General features: G+C 42.5%; 2 protein-coding genes across 2 annotated transcripts in view; one reads left to right on the forward strand and one right to left on the reverse strand.

Annotated features, from left to right (window-relative positions):
- Positions 1–3,610: 3,610 nt before the first annotated feature.
- On the reverse strand, positions 3,611–16,041 carry LOC115415801 (uncharacterized). Its single transcript, XM_030129436.1, has 5 exons — positions 16,034–16,041; positions 15,882–15,913; positions 11,399–11,459; positions 10,186–11,313; positions 3,611–3,647 (listed from the first exon to the last, which is right to left on the reverse strand). Exons 1-5 carry the CDS (start codon positions 16,039–16,041, stop codon positions 3,611–3,613), a joined length of 1,266 nt encoding a protein of 421 aa, XP_029985296.1.
- Positions 16,042–18,399: 2,358 nt separating this feature from the next.
- Positions 18,400–20,000, forward strand: part of LOC115415803 (uncharacterized) — a 15,324-nt gene continuing 13,723 nt past the window's right edge. Inside the window, exon 1 of the mRNA XM_030129437.1 lies at positions 18,400–18,471. Coding sequence (XP_029985297.1) covers positions 18,400–18,471 — 72 coding nt within the window. The remainder of the gene's footprint in view (positions 18,472–20,000) is intronic.

Genomic DNA, 20,000 nt, shown 5'->3' on the forward strand with positions numbered 1-20,000 from the left:
GGATTCCAGTCTGATCCGCTCTTGGAGGACTTCTAAAGTGGTCTTCAGGTTCTGAGTTCCCGTTTGTGCATGAAGTCCATGAGCTCCTTCAGACCGTCCGTGGACGTCTGCCATGAGCTCTGCAGATGTCGGACCGTCCTCTTCTGTCTGGGTGTGGTCTGACGGTTGTTGAACAGGAAATAAAGCGGTTCCTGGTTCTGGTCTTTGCTCAGTGGACGTGGCGTCTTCTAGAGCTCGGAGGGTCTTCAGGTTTCATCCCGTCTGAGTGTGAGATCAGAGCCACCATGTTTCTGTCCAGGTCTTTACCGAACAGAGACGTGACCGAGTCCCACAAAAGTAGGCGGTCGCTCAGTCGGTTGTCCGTGGCCTTCAGGACCACGCCCACCAAGTCCACGCCGTCCACTCCTTCGTGTGAACACAGGAGGTCCAGGAACCCTGTGGTGATGTGCTGGTCTCTGTCTACTCCTCTGGTGTCTCCATAACCAGGAGTGTCCACCACGGTCACACATAAGTCCACAGTTCCACCTCCACACATTTCATACACCGTCACCGTCCTCGTCGACCATCAGACTGACTTGACGTCTTGTCTTTATCTGCGATCTCAAACCAGACGTCGTCCTCCCACGTCACTCCTTGGACATAGTTGAAGACAGCGTTGATCAGAGTGGACTTTCCTGTTCCTGTCTCACCCACCAGGACCATAGTTTTATTGACTGATGATGGGGTTTCCTGTCAGTGACTGTGATTCTGGTCCAGGTTCCTGTTGTGGTCCGTCTCTTTGGTACCAGTCTGTAGACTGAAGGAGATCCTGGATGGACCAGATGACTTCTGGACAGGAGGTCCTCAAACTTGGACCACATGTTACAAATGCTGCAAAGATAAAACTGAGTTCAGTCTCCGACACTTTGTGTTCACGATGTTTCATGCAGTTATCCACGGACACTCAGGTTCAGGGCAGAAACAGTGAAGGAGTCTGTGCTTCCAGCTTCAGTTACTTACGTTGCCATCGGTGACCGTGAAACGTCAGGATGAAACTGTTTCAGATGTTTGGTCTGTGGAAAAAAGGAAATTCAAGGTTTTACACAATAACTTAAAATCTAATCTAATGTTTACCAGTGGTTTTAGTTTTATCAGGGTCGAATGCATATTTGTACTCATCAGCGACCAACCTGGCAGCTGCTAATATTAGCCACCAAGCTAACAGAAGCTAACATTAGCCAATGAGCTCAAATGTGTCCCATGTCTAGAACCAGGTTTCTGATCGTGTATCTGGAAGGAACAGGACTGAGCTGTCCATGTCGGTTTTAGCTCCGTGACTTTTTTCCTCACTCTTCTCAGGCTCGCCCTCTCGTCCAAATACGGACACCTCCATTTCCAAAAAACCAAGATGGCGTCAACTGGTGTCTTACGTTCACAAAGGCTGAACGCTCCTGTCTTTGAACGCTCCTGACTTTATGGACGTTGGATACACCGACAGATGAGTGGTTGGAAACTTACCTGAGCCGCAGCTTCACATCAGCTGAGACGCTCTGAGGTCATCACCGGGAATGGGCGTGGCCTGTTTCAGGTACAGATCAGATCACACCTTCACGGTGAACGTGTCACATATGAACTACATTTACCGTCAGACCTTTAGAAGAACCAGTACATGTGAAAGACGAGCCGGTTCCATGGACTTTAGACACGTTTACTGCAGTCTGACACCATAAAGGTTTATTTCAGCTCAGCCTCCTTTCATTCCACAGTTAACGAGCAAACCAGAAGTGGGAGGAGCAACGTTAACGGAAAGATTCAACACAATTCAGTCACAGAAAATCAGACAAAGGAACAAAAAAAGACGACGATAAAAACAAGTCAAATGTGACTGAGTTTAACCCTTCGATGACTGTGAAACCAACAGACAGACGAGTGTCCATCCATGGCAACTGATCCAACTGCATGGGTTTGACTGGAGAATCAATGTTAGTGAAGATGACACTGTTTCCCACGGTAACTGTGGAGCCTCTGAACGTCCAAATATGCTCATATCTGACGACCATGAAAAGCATGAAGAACTGTATTTGACACCAACTATTGACATGGATTAACAGGATTAAACGTTTTGGATGCAGCAGATGGTTTAGGTTAAAGGTGAACGTTTGGGTCTGGAAGGGTTAAAGGAGGACACTGAAGGGTTAAGGTGGACGTTTGGGTCTGTAAGGGTTAAAGGAGGACAATTAAGGGTTAAAGGTGAACGTTTGGGTCTGTAAGGGTTAAAGGAGGACAATTAAGGGTTAATGGTGGACGTTTGGGTCTGTAAGGGTTAAAGGAGGACAATTAAGGGTTAATGGTGGACGTTTGGGTCTGTAAGGGTTAAAGGAGGACAATTAAGGGTTAATGGTGGACGTTTGGGTCTGTAAGGGTTAAAGGAGGACGTTTGGGTCTGTAAGGGTTAAAGGTGGACGTTTGGGTCTGTAAGGGTTAAAGGTGGACAATTAAGGGTTAAAGGTGGACGTTGGGTCTGTAAGGGTTCAAGGTGGACAATTAAGGGTTAAAGGTGGATGTTTGGGTCTGTAAGGGTTAAAGGTGGAAATTTGGGTCTGTAAGGGTTAAAGGTGGATGTTTAAGGGTTAAAGGAAGACCTTTAAGGGTTAAAGGTGGACGTTTGGGTTATTTGTACATGTCAATAACAGTAAATCACAAAAACCACAGTTAATTTCGGTTGAGGATTACCACATCAGAAATCTTTCTAATTTATTCTCTTAGTACTATTTTCGCTTTGCCCTGACTTAAACTGCGTGTCCATGTGACATACATGACTGTCGGTGTCCCCTTAATCTGCTCAGATATCCTGTTAAAATTGAGGTCCGGCTCAGGCCAGGCCGCCAAAGCCATGGTAAAAGGACTTACCACTTAAAGCTGCCGATGGAAAACACAACAGGAAATGACGAAAATATCCACCAGTAGGTGTAGGTTGAACGTTTAAAATGGTTAGGCCAGAATCTGGTTTATTAAAAAACAGCAATAATTCAAAAAAAACCCAAACTTGTGAGCTGTCACAGAAGGCAGTCTACCACCTATTATCTCATCAAACACACTATGGTCTCTCACATAAAAGCTTCTCATTACATTTATAGTCTTTAGTGACTCTGAGAAGACTTCCCATATTCAGCTATTCCCATTTTTGGTTACATAAATTCAAACATACACATATGATTGGTTACCACATCGTTTGCCGAGTAAAATACGTAAGCATCTACGTCAAGCTAAACCGTCAGCATACAAGTCAATCAATTAAGCACACGCCCATTTGAAAGTTCCTTTTAGTCCAACAGTCGCCTTAGACTCAGTCAAATCTGCACTACAGCATTTTGTGCATTTGACAGTTTAATCAAGGGTCAGTCATCGGTTTGACATTTGCTCAAGGAGTTCAACTTTAGATATCATAACCACAATGGGCGCTCAAAGTACGGCTTGGTATAACGTCTTTTGCGCAATTAGGCGAGCACTTCTTACCCACAGAAAGTTTCATAATGATAATTACATGGGCTCACCTTAAACACAAAACTTTCCACTCGCAAACAAGCATTGTGTGTTAAATGAAGAAAATCTCAAGGTAGCGATTGTTTCATCACTGTTTCAGCCCCACGGTGAAGGCACATGCAAACCTACCCAGACACAAATGCAAGTCAAAAACAACCCTTTGAATGCAATACAACTTAGGAACATTTCATTTCTCTTTTCTATTTTTTCATACTTTTTCACCCTCTGTTTTATATTGAGGTCGGCAGCGTTGAAGTAGCGTTAGGATCAGTACAGAGCCTTTTGCACGAGTTAGAGCAAGAGTCAAAGTCACACATTCACCTGCAGTTTAGTGTAAGATACATATGACAGGGTCTGCAAGGGTTAAAGGTGGACGTTTAAGGGTTAAAGGAGGACATTTAAGGGTTAAAGGTGAATGTTTGGGTCTGCAAGGGTTAAAGGTGGACGTTTAAGGGTTAAAGGAGGACATTTAAGGGTTAAAGGTGAATGTTTGGGTCTGTAAGGGTTAAAGGTGGACGTTTAAGGGTTAAAGGAGGACATTTAAGGGTTAAAGGTGGACGTTTGGGTCTGCAAGGGTTAAAGGTGGACGTTTAAGGGTTAAAGGAGGACATTTAAGGGTTAAAGGTGGACGTTTGGGTCTGCAAGGGTTAAAGGTGGACGTTTAAGGGTTAAAGGAGGACATTTAAGGGTTAAAGGTGAATGTTTGGGTCTGTAAGGGTTAAAGGTGGACGTTTAAGGGTTAAAGGAGGACATTTAAGGGTTAAAGGTGGACGTTTGGGTCTGTAAAGGTTAAGGTGGACGTTTAAGGGTTTAAAGGAGGACATTTAAGGGTTAAAGGTGAATGTTTGGGTCTGTAAGGGTTAAAGGTGGACGTTTAAGGGTTAAAGGAGGACATTTAAGGGTTAAAGGTGAATGTTTGGGTCTGTAAGGGTTAAAGGTGGACGTTTAAGGGTTAAAGGAGGACATTTAAGGGTTAAAGGTGGACGTTTGGGTCTGCAAGGGTTAAAGGTGGACGTTTAAGGGTTAAAGGAGGACATTTAAGGGTTAAAGGTGAATGTTTGGGTCTGTAAGGGTTAAAGGTGGACGTTTAAGGGTTAAAGGTGGACGTTTAAGGGTTAAAGGAGGACGTTTGGGTCTGCAAGGGTTAAAGGTGGACGTTTAAGGGTTAAAGGAGGACATTTAAGGGTTAAAGGTGGACGTTTGGGTCTGCAAGGGTAAAGGTGGACGTTTAAGGGTTAAAGGAGGACATTTAAGGGTTAAAGGTGAATGTTTGGGTCTGTAAGGGTTTAAAGGTGGACGTTTAAGGGTTAAAGGAGGACATTTAAGGGTTAAAGGTGGACGTTTGGGTCTGCAAGGGTTAAAGGTGGACGTTTAAGGGTTAAAGGAGGACATTTAAGGGTTAAAGGTGAATGTTTGGGTCTGCAAGGGTTAAAGGTGGACGTTTAAGGGTTAAAGGAGGACATTTAAGGGTTAAAGGTGGACGTTTGGGTCTGCAAGGGTTAAAGGTGGACGTTAAGGGTTAAAGGAGGACATTTAAGGGTTAAAGGTGAATGTTTGGGTCTGTAAGGGTTAAAGGTGGACGTTTAAGGGTTAAAGGAGGACATTTAAGGGTTAAAGGTGGACGTTTGGGTCTGCAAGGGTTAAAGGTGGACGTTTAAGGCTTAAAGGAGGACATTTAAGGGTTAAAGGTGGATGTTTGGGTCTGTAAGGGTTAAAGGTGGACGTTTAGGCTAAAGGAGGACATTTAAGGGTTAAAGGTGAACGTTTGGGTCTGTAAGGGTTAAAGGTGGACGTTTAAGGGTTAAAGGAGGACATTTAAGGGTTAAAGGTGGATGTTTGGGTCTGTAAAGGTTAAAGGTGGACGTTTAAGGGTTAAAGGAGGACATTTAAGGGTTAAAGGTGAACGTTTGGGTCTGTAAGGGTTAAAGGTGGACGTTTAAGGCTTAAAGGAGGATATTTAAGGGTTAAAGGTGAACGTTTGGGTCTGCAAGGGTTAAAGGTGGACGTTTAAGGCTTAAAGGAGGACATTTAAGGGTTAAAGGTGAACGTTTGGGTCTGCAAGGGTTAAAGGTGGACGTTTAAGGGTTAAAGGAGGACATTTAAGGGTTAAAGGTGGATGTTTGGGTCTGTAAGGGTTAAAGGTGGACGTTTAAGGGTTAAAGGAGGACATTTAAGGGTTAAAGGTGGACGTTTGGGTCTGCAAGGGTTAAAGGTGGACGTTTAAGGGTTAAAGGAGGACATTTAAGGGTTAAAGGTGAATGTTTGGGTCTGTAAGGGTTAAAGGTGGACGTTTAAGGGTTAAAGGAGGACATTTAAGGGTTAAAGGTGAATGTTTGGGTCTGCAAGGGTTAAAGGTGGACGTTTAAGGGTTAAAGGAGGACATTTAAGGGTTAAGGTGAATGTTTGGGTCTGTAAGGGTTAAAGGTGGACGTTTAAGGGTTAAAGGAGGACGTTTGGGTCTGCAAGGGTTAAAGGTGGACGTTTAAGGGTTAAAGTGGAATGTTTGGGTCTGCAAGGGTTAAAGGTGGACGTTTAAGGGTTAAAGGAGGACATTTAAGGGTTAAAGGTGAATGTTTGGGTCTGTAAGGGTTAAACGGTGGACGTTTAAGGGTTAAAGGAGGACATTTAAGGGTTAAAGGTGGACGTTTGGGTCCTGCAAGGGTTAAAGGTGGACGTTTAAGGGTTAAAGGAGGACATTTAAGGGTAAACGGTGAATGTTGGGTCTGTAAGGGTTAAAGGTGGACCGTTAAGGTTAAAGGAGGACGTTTGGGTCTGCAAGGGTTAAAGGTGGACGTTTAAGGGTTAAAGGAGGACATTTAAGGGTTAAAGGTGGATGTTTTGGGTCTGCAAGGGTTAAAGGTGGACGTTTAAGGGTTAAAGGAGGACATTTAAGGGTTAAAGGTGAATGTTTGGGTCTGTAAGGGTTAAAGGTGGACGTTTAAGGGTTAAAGGAGGACATTTAAGGGTTAAAGGTGGACGTTTGGGTCTGCAAGGGTTAAAGGTGGACGTTAAGGGTTAAAGGAGGACATTTAAGGGTAAAGGTGGACGTTTGGGTCTGCAAGGGTTAAAGGTGGACGTTTAAGGGTTAAAGGAGGACATTCTAGGGTTAAAGGTGAACGTTTGGGTCTGCAAGGGTTAAAGGTGACGTTTAAGGGTTAAAGGAGGACATTTAAGGGTTAAGGTGAATGTTTGGGTCTGTAAAGGGTTAAAGGTGGACGTTTAAGGGTTAAAGGAGGACATTTAAGGGTTAAAGGTGGACGTTTGGGTCTGTAAAGGTTAAAGGTGGACGTTTAAGGGTTAAAGGAGGACATTTAAGGGTTAAAGGTGAATGTTTGGGTCTGCAAGGGTTAAAGGTGGACGTTTAAGGGTTAAAGGAGGACATTTAAGGGTTAAAGGTGAACGTTTGGGTCTGTAAGGGTTAAAGGTGGACGTTTAAGGGTTAAAGGAGGACATTTAAGGGTTAAAGGTGGACGTTTGGGTCTGCAAGGGTTAAAGGTGGACGTTTAAGGGTTAAAGGAGGACATTTAAGGGTTAAAGGTGAACGTTTGGGTCTGCAAGGGTTAAAGGTGGACGTTTTAAGGGTTAAAGGAGGACATTTAAGGGTTAAAGGTGGACGTTTGGGTCTGTAAGGGTTAAAGGTGGACGTTTAAGGCTTAAAGGAGGACATTTAAGGGTTAAAGGTGAACGTTTGGGTCTGCAAGGGTTAAAGGTGGACGTTTAAGGGTTAAAGGAGGACATTTAAGGGTTAAAGGTGGACGTTTGGGTCTGTAAAGGTTAAAGGTGGACGTTTAAGGGTTAAAGGAGGACATTTAAGGGTTAAAGGTGAACGTTTGGGTCTGTAAGGGTTAAAGGTGGACGTTAAGGCTTAAAGGAGGATATTTAAGGGTTAAAGGTGAACGTTTGGGTCTGCAAGGGTTAAAGGTGGACGTTTAAGGCTTAAAGGAGGACATTTAAGGGTTAAAGGTGGATGTTGGGTCTGTAAGGGTTAAAGGTGGACGTTTAAGGCTTAAAGGAGGACATTTAAGGGTTAAAGGTGAACGTTTGGGTCTGTAAGGGTTAAAGGTGGACGTTTAAGGGTTAAGGAGGACATTTAAGGGTTAAAGGTGGACGTTTGGGTCTGTAAAGGTTAAAGGTGGACGTTAAGGGTTAAAGGAGGACATTTAAGGGTTAAAGGTGAACGTTTGGGTCTGTAAGGTTAAAGGTGGACGTTTAAGGCTTAAAGGAGGATATTAAGGGTTAAAGGTGAACGTTTGGGTCTGCAAGGGTTAAAGGTGGACGTTTAAGGCTTAAAGGAGGACATTTAAGGGTTAAAGGTGAACGTTTGGGTCTGTAAGGGTTAAAGGTGGACGTTTAAGGGTTAAAGGTGGACGTTTAAGGGTTAAAGGAGGACATTTAAGGGTTAAAGGTGGACGTTTGGGTCTGTAAGGGTTCAAGGTGGACGTTTAAGGCTTAAAGGAGGATATTTAAGGGTTAAAGGTGAATGTTGGGTCTGCAAGGGTTAAAGGTGGACGTTTAAGGGTTTAAAGGAGGACATTTAAGGGTTAAGGTGGACGTTTGGGTCTGCAAGGGTTAAAGGTGGACGTTTAAGGGTAACGGAGGAACATTTAAGGGTTAAAGGTGAAGTTTGGGTCTGTAAAGGTTAAAGGTGGACGGTTAAGGGTTTAAAGGAGGACATTTAAGGGTTAAAGGTGGACGTTTGGGTCTGTAAGGGTTAAAGGTGGACGTTTAAGGGTTAAAGGAGGACATTTAAGGGTTAAAGGTGAATGTTTGGGTCTGTAAGGGTTAAAGGTGGACGTTTAAGGGTTAAAGGAGGACATTTAAGGGTTAAAGGTGAACGTTTGGTCTGTAAGGGTTAAAGGTGGACGTTTTAAGGGTTAAAGGAGGACATTTAAGGGTTAAAGGTGGACGTTTGGGTCTGTAAGGGTTAAAGGTGGACGTTTAAGGGTTAAAGGGGGACATTTAAGGGTTAAAGGTGGACGTTTGGGTCTGCAATGGTTAAAGGTGGACGTTTAAGGGTTAAAGGAGGACATTTAAGGGTTAAAGGTGAACGTTTGGGTCTGCAAGGGTTAAAGGTGGACGTTTAAGGGGTTAAAGGAGGACATTTAAGGGTTAAAGGTGGACGTTTGGGTCTGTAAGGGTTAAAGGTGGACGTTTAAGGCTTAAAGGAGGATATTTAAGGGTTAAAGGTGAACGTTTGGGTCTGCAAGGGTTAAAGGTGGACGTTTAAGGGTTAAAGGAGGACATTTAAGGGTTAAAGGTGGACGTTTGGGTCTGTAAAGGTTAAAGGTGGACGTTTAAGGGTTAAAGGAGGACATTTAAGGGTTAAAGGTGAACGTTTGGGTCTGTAAGGGTTAAAGGTGGACGTTTAAGGCTTAAAGGAGGATATTTAAGGGTTAAAGGTGAACGTTTGGGTCTGCAAGGGTTAAAGGTGGACGTTTAAGGCTTAAAGGAGGACATTTAAGGGTTAAAGGTGGATGTTTGGGTCTGTAAGGGTTAAAGGTGGACGTTTAAGGCTTAAAGGAGGACATTTAAGGGTTAAAGGTGAACGTTTGGGTCTGTAAGGGTTAAAGGTGGACGTTTAAGGGTTAAAGGAGGACATTTAAGGGTTAAAGGTGGACGTTTGGGTCTGTAAAGGTTAAAGGTGGACGTTTAAGGGTTAAAGGAGGACATTTAAGGGTTAAAGGTGAACGTTTGGGTCTGTAAGGGTTAAAGGTGGACGTTTAAGGCTTAAAGGAGGATATTTAAGGGTTAAAGGTGAACGTTTGGGTCTGCAAGGGTTAAAGGTGGACGTTTAAGGCTTAAAGGAGGACATTTAAGGGTTAAAGGTGAACGTTTGGGTCTGTAAGGGTTAAAGGTGGACGTTTAAGGGTTAAAGGAGGACATTTAAGGGTTAAAGGTGGATGTTTGGGTCTGTAAGGGTTAAAGGTGGACATTTAAGGGTTAAAGGAGGATATTTAAGGGTTAAAGGAGGACATTTAAGGGTTAAAGGTGGACGTTTGGGTCTGTAAGGGTTAAAGGTGGACGTTTAAGGGTTAAAGGAGGACATTTAAGGGTTAAAGGTGGACGTTTGGGTCTGTAAGGGTTAAAGGTGGACGTTTAAGGGTTAAAGGAGGACATTTAAGGGTTAAATGTGGACATTTGGGTCTGTAAGGGTTAAAGGTGGACAGTTGGGTCTGTTAGGGTTAAAGGAGGACGTTTGGGTCTGTAAGGGTTAAAGGTGGACGTTTAAGGGTTAAAGGAGGACATTTAAGGGTTAAAGGCAGACGTTTGGGTCTGCAAGGGTTAAAGGTGGACGTTTAAGGGTTAAAGGAGGACATTTAAGGGTTAAAGGTGGACGTTTGGGTCTGTAAGGGTTAAAGGTGGATGTTTGGGTCTTTAAGGGTTAAAGGTGAACATTTGGGTCTGTAAGGGTTAAAGGTGGACGTTTGGGTCTGTAAGGGTTAAAGGTGGACGTTTGGGTCTTTAAGGGTTAAAGGTGGACGTTTGGGTCTGTAAGGGTTAAAGGTGGACGTTTGGGTCTGTAAGGGTTAAAGGTGGACGTTTGGGTCTGTAAGGGTTAAAGGTGGACGTTTGGGTCTGTAAGGGTTAAAGGTGGACGTTTGGGTCTGTAAGGGTTAAAGGTGGACGTTTGGGTCTTTAAGGGTCGTTCTGAACTTCCTGTACCACATTGCTGTCTTGGTTCGTTCATTTATTCGTCCTTCCATCTCTTCCAGTTTCTGCACTTTCTCGGCGTCCCCCTTCTCCTTCATCTTCTGGATCAGGAAGTCCAGATGGACATAAGTGGACAGTGAGTCCACGTTCAGTGCGATCTGGTCCAGATGGAGGATGTGGTCCACGGCCTGGTCCAGACTTTCATCTGTGTTTAAAGGAGCGTCTGTCCCGTCCAGTTCCTCCTTTAACTTTCTGATACAGGATTCCAGTCTGATCCGTTCTTGGAGGACTTCTAAAGTGGTCTTCAGGTTCTGAGGTTCCCGTTTGTGCATGAAGTCCATGAGCTCCTTCAGACCGTCCGTGGACGTCTGCCATGAGCTCTGCAGATGTCGGACCGTCCTCTTCTGTCTGGGTGTGGTCTGACGGTTGTTGAACAGGAAATAAAGCGGTTCCTGGTTCTGGTCTTTGCTCAGTGGGACGTGGGCGTCTTCTAGAGCTCGGAGGGCGTCTTCAGGTTTCATCCCGTCTGAGTGTGAGATCAGAGCCACCATGTTTCTGTCCAGGTCTTTACCGAACAGAGACGTGACCGAGTCCCAGACATAAAGTAGGCGGTCGCTCAGTCGGTTGTCCGTGGCCTTCAGGACCACGCCCACCAAGTCCACGCCGTCCACTCCTTCGTGTGAACACAGGAGGTCCAGGAACCCTGTGGTGATGTGCTGGTCTCTGTCTACTCCTCTGGTGTCTCCATAACCAGGAGTGTCCACCACGGTCACACACAAGTCCACAGTTCCACCTCCACACATTTCATACACCGTCACCGTCCTTGTCTGACTCTCTGATTGGCGTCTGGTGTCTCCGTCTTTATCTGCGATCTCAAACCAGACGTTGTCCTCCCACGTCACTCCTTGGACGTAGTTGAAGACAGCGTTGATCAGAGTGGACTTTCCTGTTCCTGTCTCACCCACCAGGACCATAGTTTTATTGGACTGATGGGGTTTCCTGTCAGTGACTGTGATTCTGGTCCAGGTTCCTGTTGTGGTCCGTCTCTTTGGTACCAGTCTGTAGACTGAAGGAGATCCTGGACGGACCAGATGACTTCTGGACAGGAGGTCCTCAAACCTGGACCACCAGTTATAGACACTGGAAGGACAGACAGAGTTTCTCACAGAACATCTGAAACTAAATATTTATGACGTTGTTTGTGTTGTTGTGTTGTTTTTCTCACATCACCATGGTAACACAACCAGCTGCACACGTCAGGAGGAAACAGGCGTAGAGTCTTCGGTCTGGAGACGAAAAACAGGACGAAAACATCATCGAAGCAGCAACGTCCTAATAGTTTTGGATTTTTCATTCTAGTTTAGTTTTATTTAGTTTGGACTTTTTTTCTCTAATTCAGTTTGTTTTAATTAGTTTTTAGAGCAGGTTTGATAGTTTTTATTAGTTTTCATTTTTTTCTAAATGCTTAGTTGTAGTTTAGTTGTAGTTCAGTTGTAGTTCAGTTGTAGTTCAGTTGTAGTTTAGTTGTAGTTTAGTTGTAGTTCAGTTGTAGTTCAGTTGTAGTTCAGTTTTAGTTCAGTTGTAGTTCAGTTGTAGTTTAGTTGTAGTTCAGTTGTAGTTCAGTTGTAGTTCAGTTGTAGTTCAGTGGTCTCTTTTCTCTTCTTCTCTGTGCTCCTATTCAAATCAATCCCAGACAGGACTCTGCTGCTTTAGTCTCCATGTTTCCAGGTAGAGTGGGGACCAGAAGACGACTGGAAACCACAAGTGAACACAAGTGACGGAGCAAAAAGTGTCGTATGGTGCTGCTAGCTAAAACTGCTAGAGCCAAATAAATCGATTTCGTATCAATCCGACATTGACAAAGACGAAAACAAAGGGAATTCTATCCATAATTTTTATCCGTTTTAGTTTTGTAAACACACAATACAGTTTCAGTTAGTTATGGTTTTGTCTTTTAATTAGTTTTTATTTATTTCAGTTAACGAAAATGTTTTTACAATTCTAGTTCTTGTTATTTTGTTAGTTTTTGTTAACGATAATAACCTTGCAAAGCAGACGTAGACAGTGACAGACCCAACAGCAGAACCCAGACCTGGTCTAAACCCTTTAAACCAGGGCTGTCAAACATGCGTCCCTCCAAAGGTTCCAGTCCCACCCCTGGGATGAATTTCCAAAGTGTCTAAATTCCACAGTCCAGGCTGTGGAACTCATGTTAGTGTGGGTTCCACATCCAGACCAATCTGATCTACAGTCCAATAAGAACAGCAGAAGAACCCACACAGAAGAAGGACTGCAGATTTACTACTGGGTTTGATGGGAAAGAAAATATTACATTATGTCTGTAAATAATGACAACTGCAAATATTTGTCTTTGTTTTAGTGCAAAAAATCACATTAAATTCTGAAAATATTTCCATTTCCAAACTCTCCTGTACCAATAAAATGTGACTAACCTGAACAAATGTGACTAACCTGACATGTCTGTATTAAATTCAGTCCAATTTGAACTCTTTTCTGCCTGTTCTTCAGTGTTTAGTGCAGCGTTTTTCAACCTTGGGGTCTGTACCCCACGTGGGGTCGCCTGGAATTTCTAGTAATTGATACAAAAAAGACAAAAAAAAAAAACAAACAAAAAAACCCCACTAAAGTGGCAAGGTTTCAATGTAAAAGGATCGACGTTATTCCAGTGCAAACCTTGGTGCTGCTGGCGGATCCAGACCCCAGGTGAACCTCTAAATATGACCCTCTGTCCTCCTCATTTAATGTTTAACCCTTTGAACACTGGTTTCACATGTTTGTGCTGCAAGATTGGATCAGTTTGAGAAAGAACAGACTGTACCACACAACTGAAAAAGGGGACTGGGAACAGTTAATGCTGTGTTTTTTAACCTTAGGGTCTGGACCCCACGTAGGATCGTCTGGAATTCAAATGGGATCACCTGAGATTTCTAGCAATTGATAATTTTTTTTTTTTTTAATTAAAACTTAATAAAAATTTACATTATATAACCTAAATGTGTAAAATTAACGTTTATTTGCAACATAGTATAGCAAACTATTACATGATCAAAAACAAATTAATTTTAGCAAATTAAAACGTCTCTGTTTTGAACGTCTGGGGTTGCCAGAAATTTGTGATGTTAAAATGGAGTCAGGAGTAAAAAAAAGGATGGAAACCACTGGGTTAGTGTCTTTGTAGATCTGGGCCCGTATTCCTAAAGATTGTTAGCGCAGAGTTGCTCCTATTGGCTAAATTCTACGAAAATTCTTGGAATCATGATATTTTCTTAGAATTTCTCCTAAAAATGAAGAGTAGGTCCTAGTAAAGATAAAAGCTGTTCCTAAAGAATCCTAACCCTGAAGACAGCTCCTAAGGTCAGATCTGGTCAGAGCAGGAAGAGGACTTTCAGGGCCTCAGGAGTTCCCTAACTTTGCCAGCAGTAAGTTGTATATCGTTCACCTGTGCGTGAAGATTCACATTCGTGTGCTGCAGTCTCCTCTTTTGCTTAATGACTGCAACACATACCACCGCCTCTCACAATCCTCACTTGTCTGCACAACCAGTGGAACGGAGGCTTGTATCTGTTGTGCTCTAGTTTCCCATGCTTTCCTCTTGTACTGTGACACTGGGGCCAAATGTACCTCTCAAAACACTTTGATGCTCATTGACCAATTGAGCCAGAAGCCAACACTGTTCCTCTGTCCAGTTGGGTTTCCTTATTCTTTTCTTCTCCGTTGCTGTTCACTGGTTTGTGGTAGATTTAAAAGCCAACCAACACTGCTTCTTATTGGCCGCTCAGCAATCCCAGACACTGATGAAAGCTGAGCCAGTTCACCCTCGTTAATACCAAACTGAGTTGAAATGTTGAAAGTGCAAAAATTACCAGCATGCCAGTTAGTATGAGCAAATAAATAGAAGTATCACTATGTGAATACTGTGCCAGTGGGCCTGAGGTTTTTCACACATTATGATGGATAATTTTAAAGTATAACTTCCTATTCATTGAACAGATATTTTCTTTTATGTGAAATATTATTTACAATTACAGTCTTTATCAGATTAGATTTTATGATTCAGTTTATCCATTTGAGGGCCCATCCCTTGCCCATTATCACCAAAAGTATACAGGGTGAGTCAGAAAAAACGCTCTTTCCATTTAAAGAAATTGTACAGCTAAAACGGAAACACTGATTTTTCTTTTGACCATACAGTCATATTGATGTGGTTATGGAGCATGTCTGGTGATGTAGTCATAGATTTATTGCATTGCATAAGAGAGAGAAGGTCCATTGTTTATTGGGCACTGAAATACCTGCCAACACAATGTATGCCACAGTGAACAAACTTGAAATTGACAACAGTTACAGGAGTCGGGGCTTTGCTTTCACACTCAGGACATAGGCCTACATGACAGTGCCCAGGGAGTTTTCATCATGGCAAGACCACAGTTTACGGATGTGCAGAGAGCCTTCATGGTGACAAAATTCTGCGAAACTGGTAGCGATCCCCGGACTTGACCCCCCTTGATTTTTTCTTGTGGGGGTATCTTAAAAACCGTGTGTATCAGACTGTTCCACAAACTCTTCAGGAACTCCGAAATCGCATCACGGCTGAAATCCAAGCCCTACGACGAACACGAATGGTGAGAAGAGCTGTGTTAGAGATGCGACAACGAGCACAGATCTGCATCAATCTGAATGGTAGCCAGGTTGAAGGTCGTGCCGGACGACTTCGTTGAGACAAAACATTTTGATGGCGAGTAAACATGCTGTAATGGTTGACAATTTCAATTTCATTCACGGTGGCATAAACTGTGTTGGCAGATATTTCGGTGCACAATAAACAATGGACATTCCCTCTGTTATGCTATGCCATAAATCAATGATTCAATCGCCAGACATGCTCAATAACCACATCAATATGACTGTATGATCAAAAGAAAAATAAGCATTTCCATTTCAGTGGTACAATTTCTTTAAATGAAAAGAGCGTTTTTTCTGACTCACCCTGTATATTTTTTTCTAGCTTTTAGGATCAACCAATCCCAGCTTTTGAAATGATGACTCATACGTACCAGCAGGTCAGCCACACCTCCTCACTAACAGGAGTTTCTGTCCATTCTTTGCTCAGAGTTCTGACAGTGTTCTGGAATCACTGTTAAGATCAGACTCCTGATAGGAATGTTTAGGTTCAGTTAGGAGCTGTGAGAGGATTCGGAGAATCTGTAGGAATACAGGCCCAGATCCAGAATGCACATGGACAAATGAGAAGTGGAGGCAGAATATTGTTAAAATTGCGCTTATTTTTCTTCAGAAATTTCAGTTTTTTTCAGGGTATTCACATCTTTTTTGTTTGGATAGTTTATAAAAGTAAGTATTTTCATAATTTAATGGGTTTTTTTGCACTAAAACACAGACATAAATTGTCAGTTGTTATTATTTCTAGGTTATTCTGTTCTTATTTTACTGGTTCGATCCACTGGAGATCAAATCAGACTGAACGTGGAACCTGAAAGAACAGGAGTTTCAGAGCCCTGGTTCAGACTGACCCAGATCTGGACCAGAACCACATCAGGCTGGACTTACTTTGTACGTTTTCAGCGTCAGCGTCGACAGAAAATGAAACAAAACTGTGACTGAAAACTCTATGACAAACGTCCATGTGGTTGTGTTTCTGTGTAAACGGGTCGAGCGGTCTGAAACTGTACCTGAAGCATTGGAGGCATGAAGCTCTGAGACGCTGAAACAGAACAAACAGAAGAACATTTAGACCAAAAGAAGAACACAACAGAACTCTGAGGTCGAGTTCGTCATCCCTGAAGCAGATCAGATTCAGTCGGTGTTGGTGTCGTTTCCTCACATCGCCATGGTTACACGCAGAACAAAACAGAGCAGGATGAAGCAGCGCCGTTGTCTGGATGACAGTCTGAGAAGGCAAAACACATGTTCACTGAAACATGAATGAAACGACACAAAAATAAACACATGTTCACTGAAACATGAATGAAACGACACAAAAATAAACACATGTTCACTGAAACATGAATGAAACGACACAAAAATAAACACATGTTCACTGAAACATGAATGAAACGACACAAAAACAAACACGTGTTCACTGAAACATGAATGCAACGACACAAAAACAAACACGTGTTCACTGAAACATGAATGCAACGACACAAAAACAAACACATGTTCACTGAAACATGAATGAAACAACACAAAAACAAACACGTGTTCACTGAAACATGAATGAAACGACACAAAAACAAACACGTGTTCACTGAAACATGAATGAAACGACACAAAAACAAACACATGTTCACTGAAACATGAATGAAACGACACAAAAACAAACACGTGTTCACTGAAACATGAATGAAACGACACAAAAACAAAAACACGTTCACTGAAACATGAATGAAACAACATAAAAAACTGCATCAATTCACATCCAAGTCAACATGTGAAGCTGAGCTGAAGCTGAGTCCTTTTCAGTGAATAATATGTGGAGTATGTCCGTTTCTACAGTTTAAAGGTTCATTCATGACTGAATGTATTTGTGTGAGTTGTTGGTCAGTCTGTTGTTTCAGCTGTTTTGTGTTCTTTATCCTGTTGGTTTAATGGTTCGTCTTTTCAATGTTTGAACTGATTTGTTTCGTGTTGAAACTAAAAATGTACAAAAAAAAAAAAATACAAGCAATAGGACCACGAGGATCTGACACATGGAATTATCATTAAAACATGTCATGATGAGGATGATGAAGGTTTGATCGTCTGTTGTCACTTCTGGTTCAGCTCAGTTTTTGTTTGTTTTTTTTTGTATTTTTTTTTTCTCAACTTTACTGAAAATATGTGGGTATACAAGACTTATCAATTTTGAACAAACATCAAGATGTCAAAAAGAAAAAGCATTTGAACTAGGGATGCAAATTATCGATTAATTCATTGATCATTAGTTGGTTGATCTTATTGATTAATGATTAATTGATAAGCGGTGATTTTCCTGAGAACCTGAATTTCTTTTTCAATACGATACTATAAGAATAAAAGCTAAATATTGTTTATACACTTCATGAAAAGAACATGTCATATTCCTTAACGACTGATTTATTGATCCATTGGATACAGTCAGTGTTTCCTGTGGAATTCATCTGTTGATGTGGTGAGTAACGGGGTACATACGTGTGCATTTTGTTGTGTGTGTGTGTGGGGGGTACTCGCACAGTTTGGCCGGAGGATGCGTGCATGTTGGTTGGTAACCGCATGCACATGTGTGCGTCACTTTCCGTCCTACTTCTAATACTATGGGGGTACAGTGCAGTCTGTGCCCCCGCAGAAGTGAAAGTGAAACTTTTCACTTATTTCTCTTTTCCTCCTGAAGGTTTGCAAATACATTCCACACCTGTGTCCGGGATCAGGAGTCTGAAGGATGTTTTCAACTTCTGTCTCACTGACCGTGGACTACACCAACCTCCAGGAAAAACGCTCCAATCCGATACCGAACCCACGTTTGTGTGTGGATTTATTTGGGGGTGCACCGCCCCCACAAACAGATGGCCGGTCTGTTTGGCTCCACCCACAAACAGAAGGGCTGGTCTGTGTTTGGCTCCACCCACAAACAGAAGGGCTGGTCTGTGTTTGGCTCCACCCACAAACAGAAGGGCTGGTCTGTGTTTGGCTCCACCCACAAACAGAAGGGCTGGTCTGTGTTTGGCTCCACCCACAAACAGACGGCCGGTCTGTGTTTGGCTCCACCCACAAACAGAAGGGTCAGTCTGTGTTTGGCTCCACCCACAAACAGAAGGGCTGGTCTGTGTTTGGCTCCACCCACAAACAGAAGGGTCGGTCTGTGTTTGGCTCCACCCAAAAACAGAAGGGCTGGTCTGTGTTTGGCTCCACCCACAAACAGAAGGGTCAGTCTGTGTTTGGCTCCACCCACAAACAGACGGCCGGTCTGTGTTTGGCTCCACCCACAAACAGAAGGGCTGGTCTGTGTTTGGCTCCACCCACAAACAGACGGCCGGTCTGTGTTTGGCTCCACCCACAAACAGAAGGGTCAGTCTGTGTTTGGCTCCACCCACAAACAGACGGCCGGTCTGTGTTTGGCTCCACCCACAAACAGAAGGGCTGGTCTGTGTTTGGCTCCACCCACAAACAGATGGTCGGTCTGTGTTTGACTCCTCCTCCATGCCCATACAGACATTCTAACTCATTAACGCCATGATCCAGTTCACTGACCGCCTATCCCAACTACGGCGTCGCAGCGCGGACAAACTGGCAGCCTTCGAGAAGGTGTGGATGGGCAGAAAAGGGCAATTAACCGATAATTAATAATTTAATCAAGCAAATTCTTATCGACAATTAATCGTTGGTCAATTAATTGTTTACATCCCTAATTTGAACAAATAAATTTAAGAAAATAATGCATAAATTAGAGACACAAAGCAGAATAGACAAATAATAGTATATAAAAAAAAATATAAATAACATCTAACAAAAATAAATAAATGCATCAGAGAGTTCAGTCCATTTTAAAGAATTCTTTATAAATTGTCAGGGTGCTAGAGCTTTTTTTGTTAAAGATAAATTCTAAAGATTAAATATATTTTTCAAATTCCATCTGGAAGATTTTTTTTTTCATATATTTATTTTTGTGTATATGAAATTTTCCAAATAAAATGATCAAATTTACAACAAATTCTAAATTACAAATGTCATGTTCAAATATGTAATTACATTTTGAGATCTTATAGTTATTCTTTCATTACTTTCAGATATGACATATTTTTCAATTTTAGCCCGTTCAGCTCAGTTTCCATCATGCCGTTTGTGTTGTTTACGTCACCGTTTCTCACGTTGCCATGGTGACGCAGGGCTCCACCAATCAGGACGCTTTAAACCTGCGAAGGACAGAAAAACTTCATGAGACTTGGTGAAAAAGTGAGGCGTGGGTTCGTGCCTGTGACCGTCGAGGATCATGAAGACGGGCTGCAGCGAAGGCACATGTCCACACCTGAGGCTGTCAGACCTTTACACCTGAGGGGGGCGGGGCTTCAGAGTCATGTGACCTATCAGAAACAGGTTCATCAGGGTTAATGTCAGGTGTGTGTCTACAGCACATTTACAACAGAGGATACAGGTAAAAATACAACATGTGATAAAACCAATAAAAACATATGGATCTAGAGTCCACAGGTGTCAAACATACGGCCTGTGGGCCAAAACCGGCCCACCAAAGGGTCCGATCCGGCCTCCGGGATGAATCTGTGAAATGCAAAAATGATACTGAAGCAACGTTCTAGTAGTTTTGGATTTTTCATTCTAGTTTAGTTTTATTTAGTTTTGACTTTTTTTCTCTAATTCAGTTTGTTTTAATTCATTTTTAGAGCAGGTTTGATAGTTTTTATTAGTTTGTTTTTTTTTCTAGTTTTTTTTTGCTTTTAGTTTTCTAGTTTTTTAGTTTTTTTCTAAATGCTTAGTTTTAGTTTAGTTTAGTTGTAGTTCAGTTGTAGTTCAGTGGTCTCTTTTCTCTTCTTCTCTGTCGTCGTATTCAAATCAATCCCAGACAGGACTCTGCTGCTTTAGTCTCCATGTTTCCAGGTAGAGTGGGGACCAGAAGACGACTGGAAACCACAAGTGAACACAAGTGACGGAGCAAAAAGTGTCGTATGGAGACAGCACAGAAAACTGAGAGAGACAAAGAAATCCATTTAACATCAATCTGACATTGACAAAGACCAAAACGAAGGGAATTTTATCCATAATTTTCATCCGTTTTAGTTAGTTTTATAAACACACAATACAGTTTCAGTTAGTTATCG

Source organism: Sphaeramia orbicularis, unplaced genomic scaffold, assembly GCF_902148855.1.
Source record: "Sphaeramia orbicularis unplaced genomic scaffold, fSphaOr1.1, whole genome shotgun sequence".
Classification (NCBI taxonomy): Eukaryota; Metazoa; Chordata; class Actinopteri; order Kurtiformes; family Apogonidae; genus Sphaeramia; species Sphaeramia orbicularis.

What these genes read in the sequence shown, in the direction of transcription:
- LOC115415801 (XM_030129436.1), bottom strand. An exon ending in GGTTGTGTTACCATGGTGAT is followed by an intron (nt 11,314 to 11,398) that starts GTGAGAAAAACA and finishes CTGTCCTTCCAG; the next exon opens with TGTCTATAACTGGTGGTCCA. An exon ending in CGAACCAAGACAGCAATGTG is followed by an intron (nt 3,648 to 10,185) that starts GTACAGGAAGTT and finishes GTGTCTGGGTAG; the next exon opens with GTTTGCATGTGCCTTCACCG.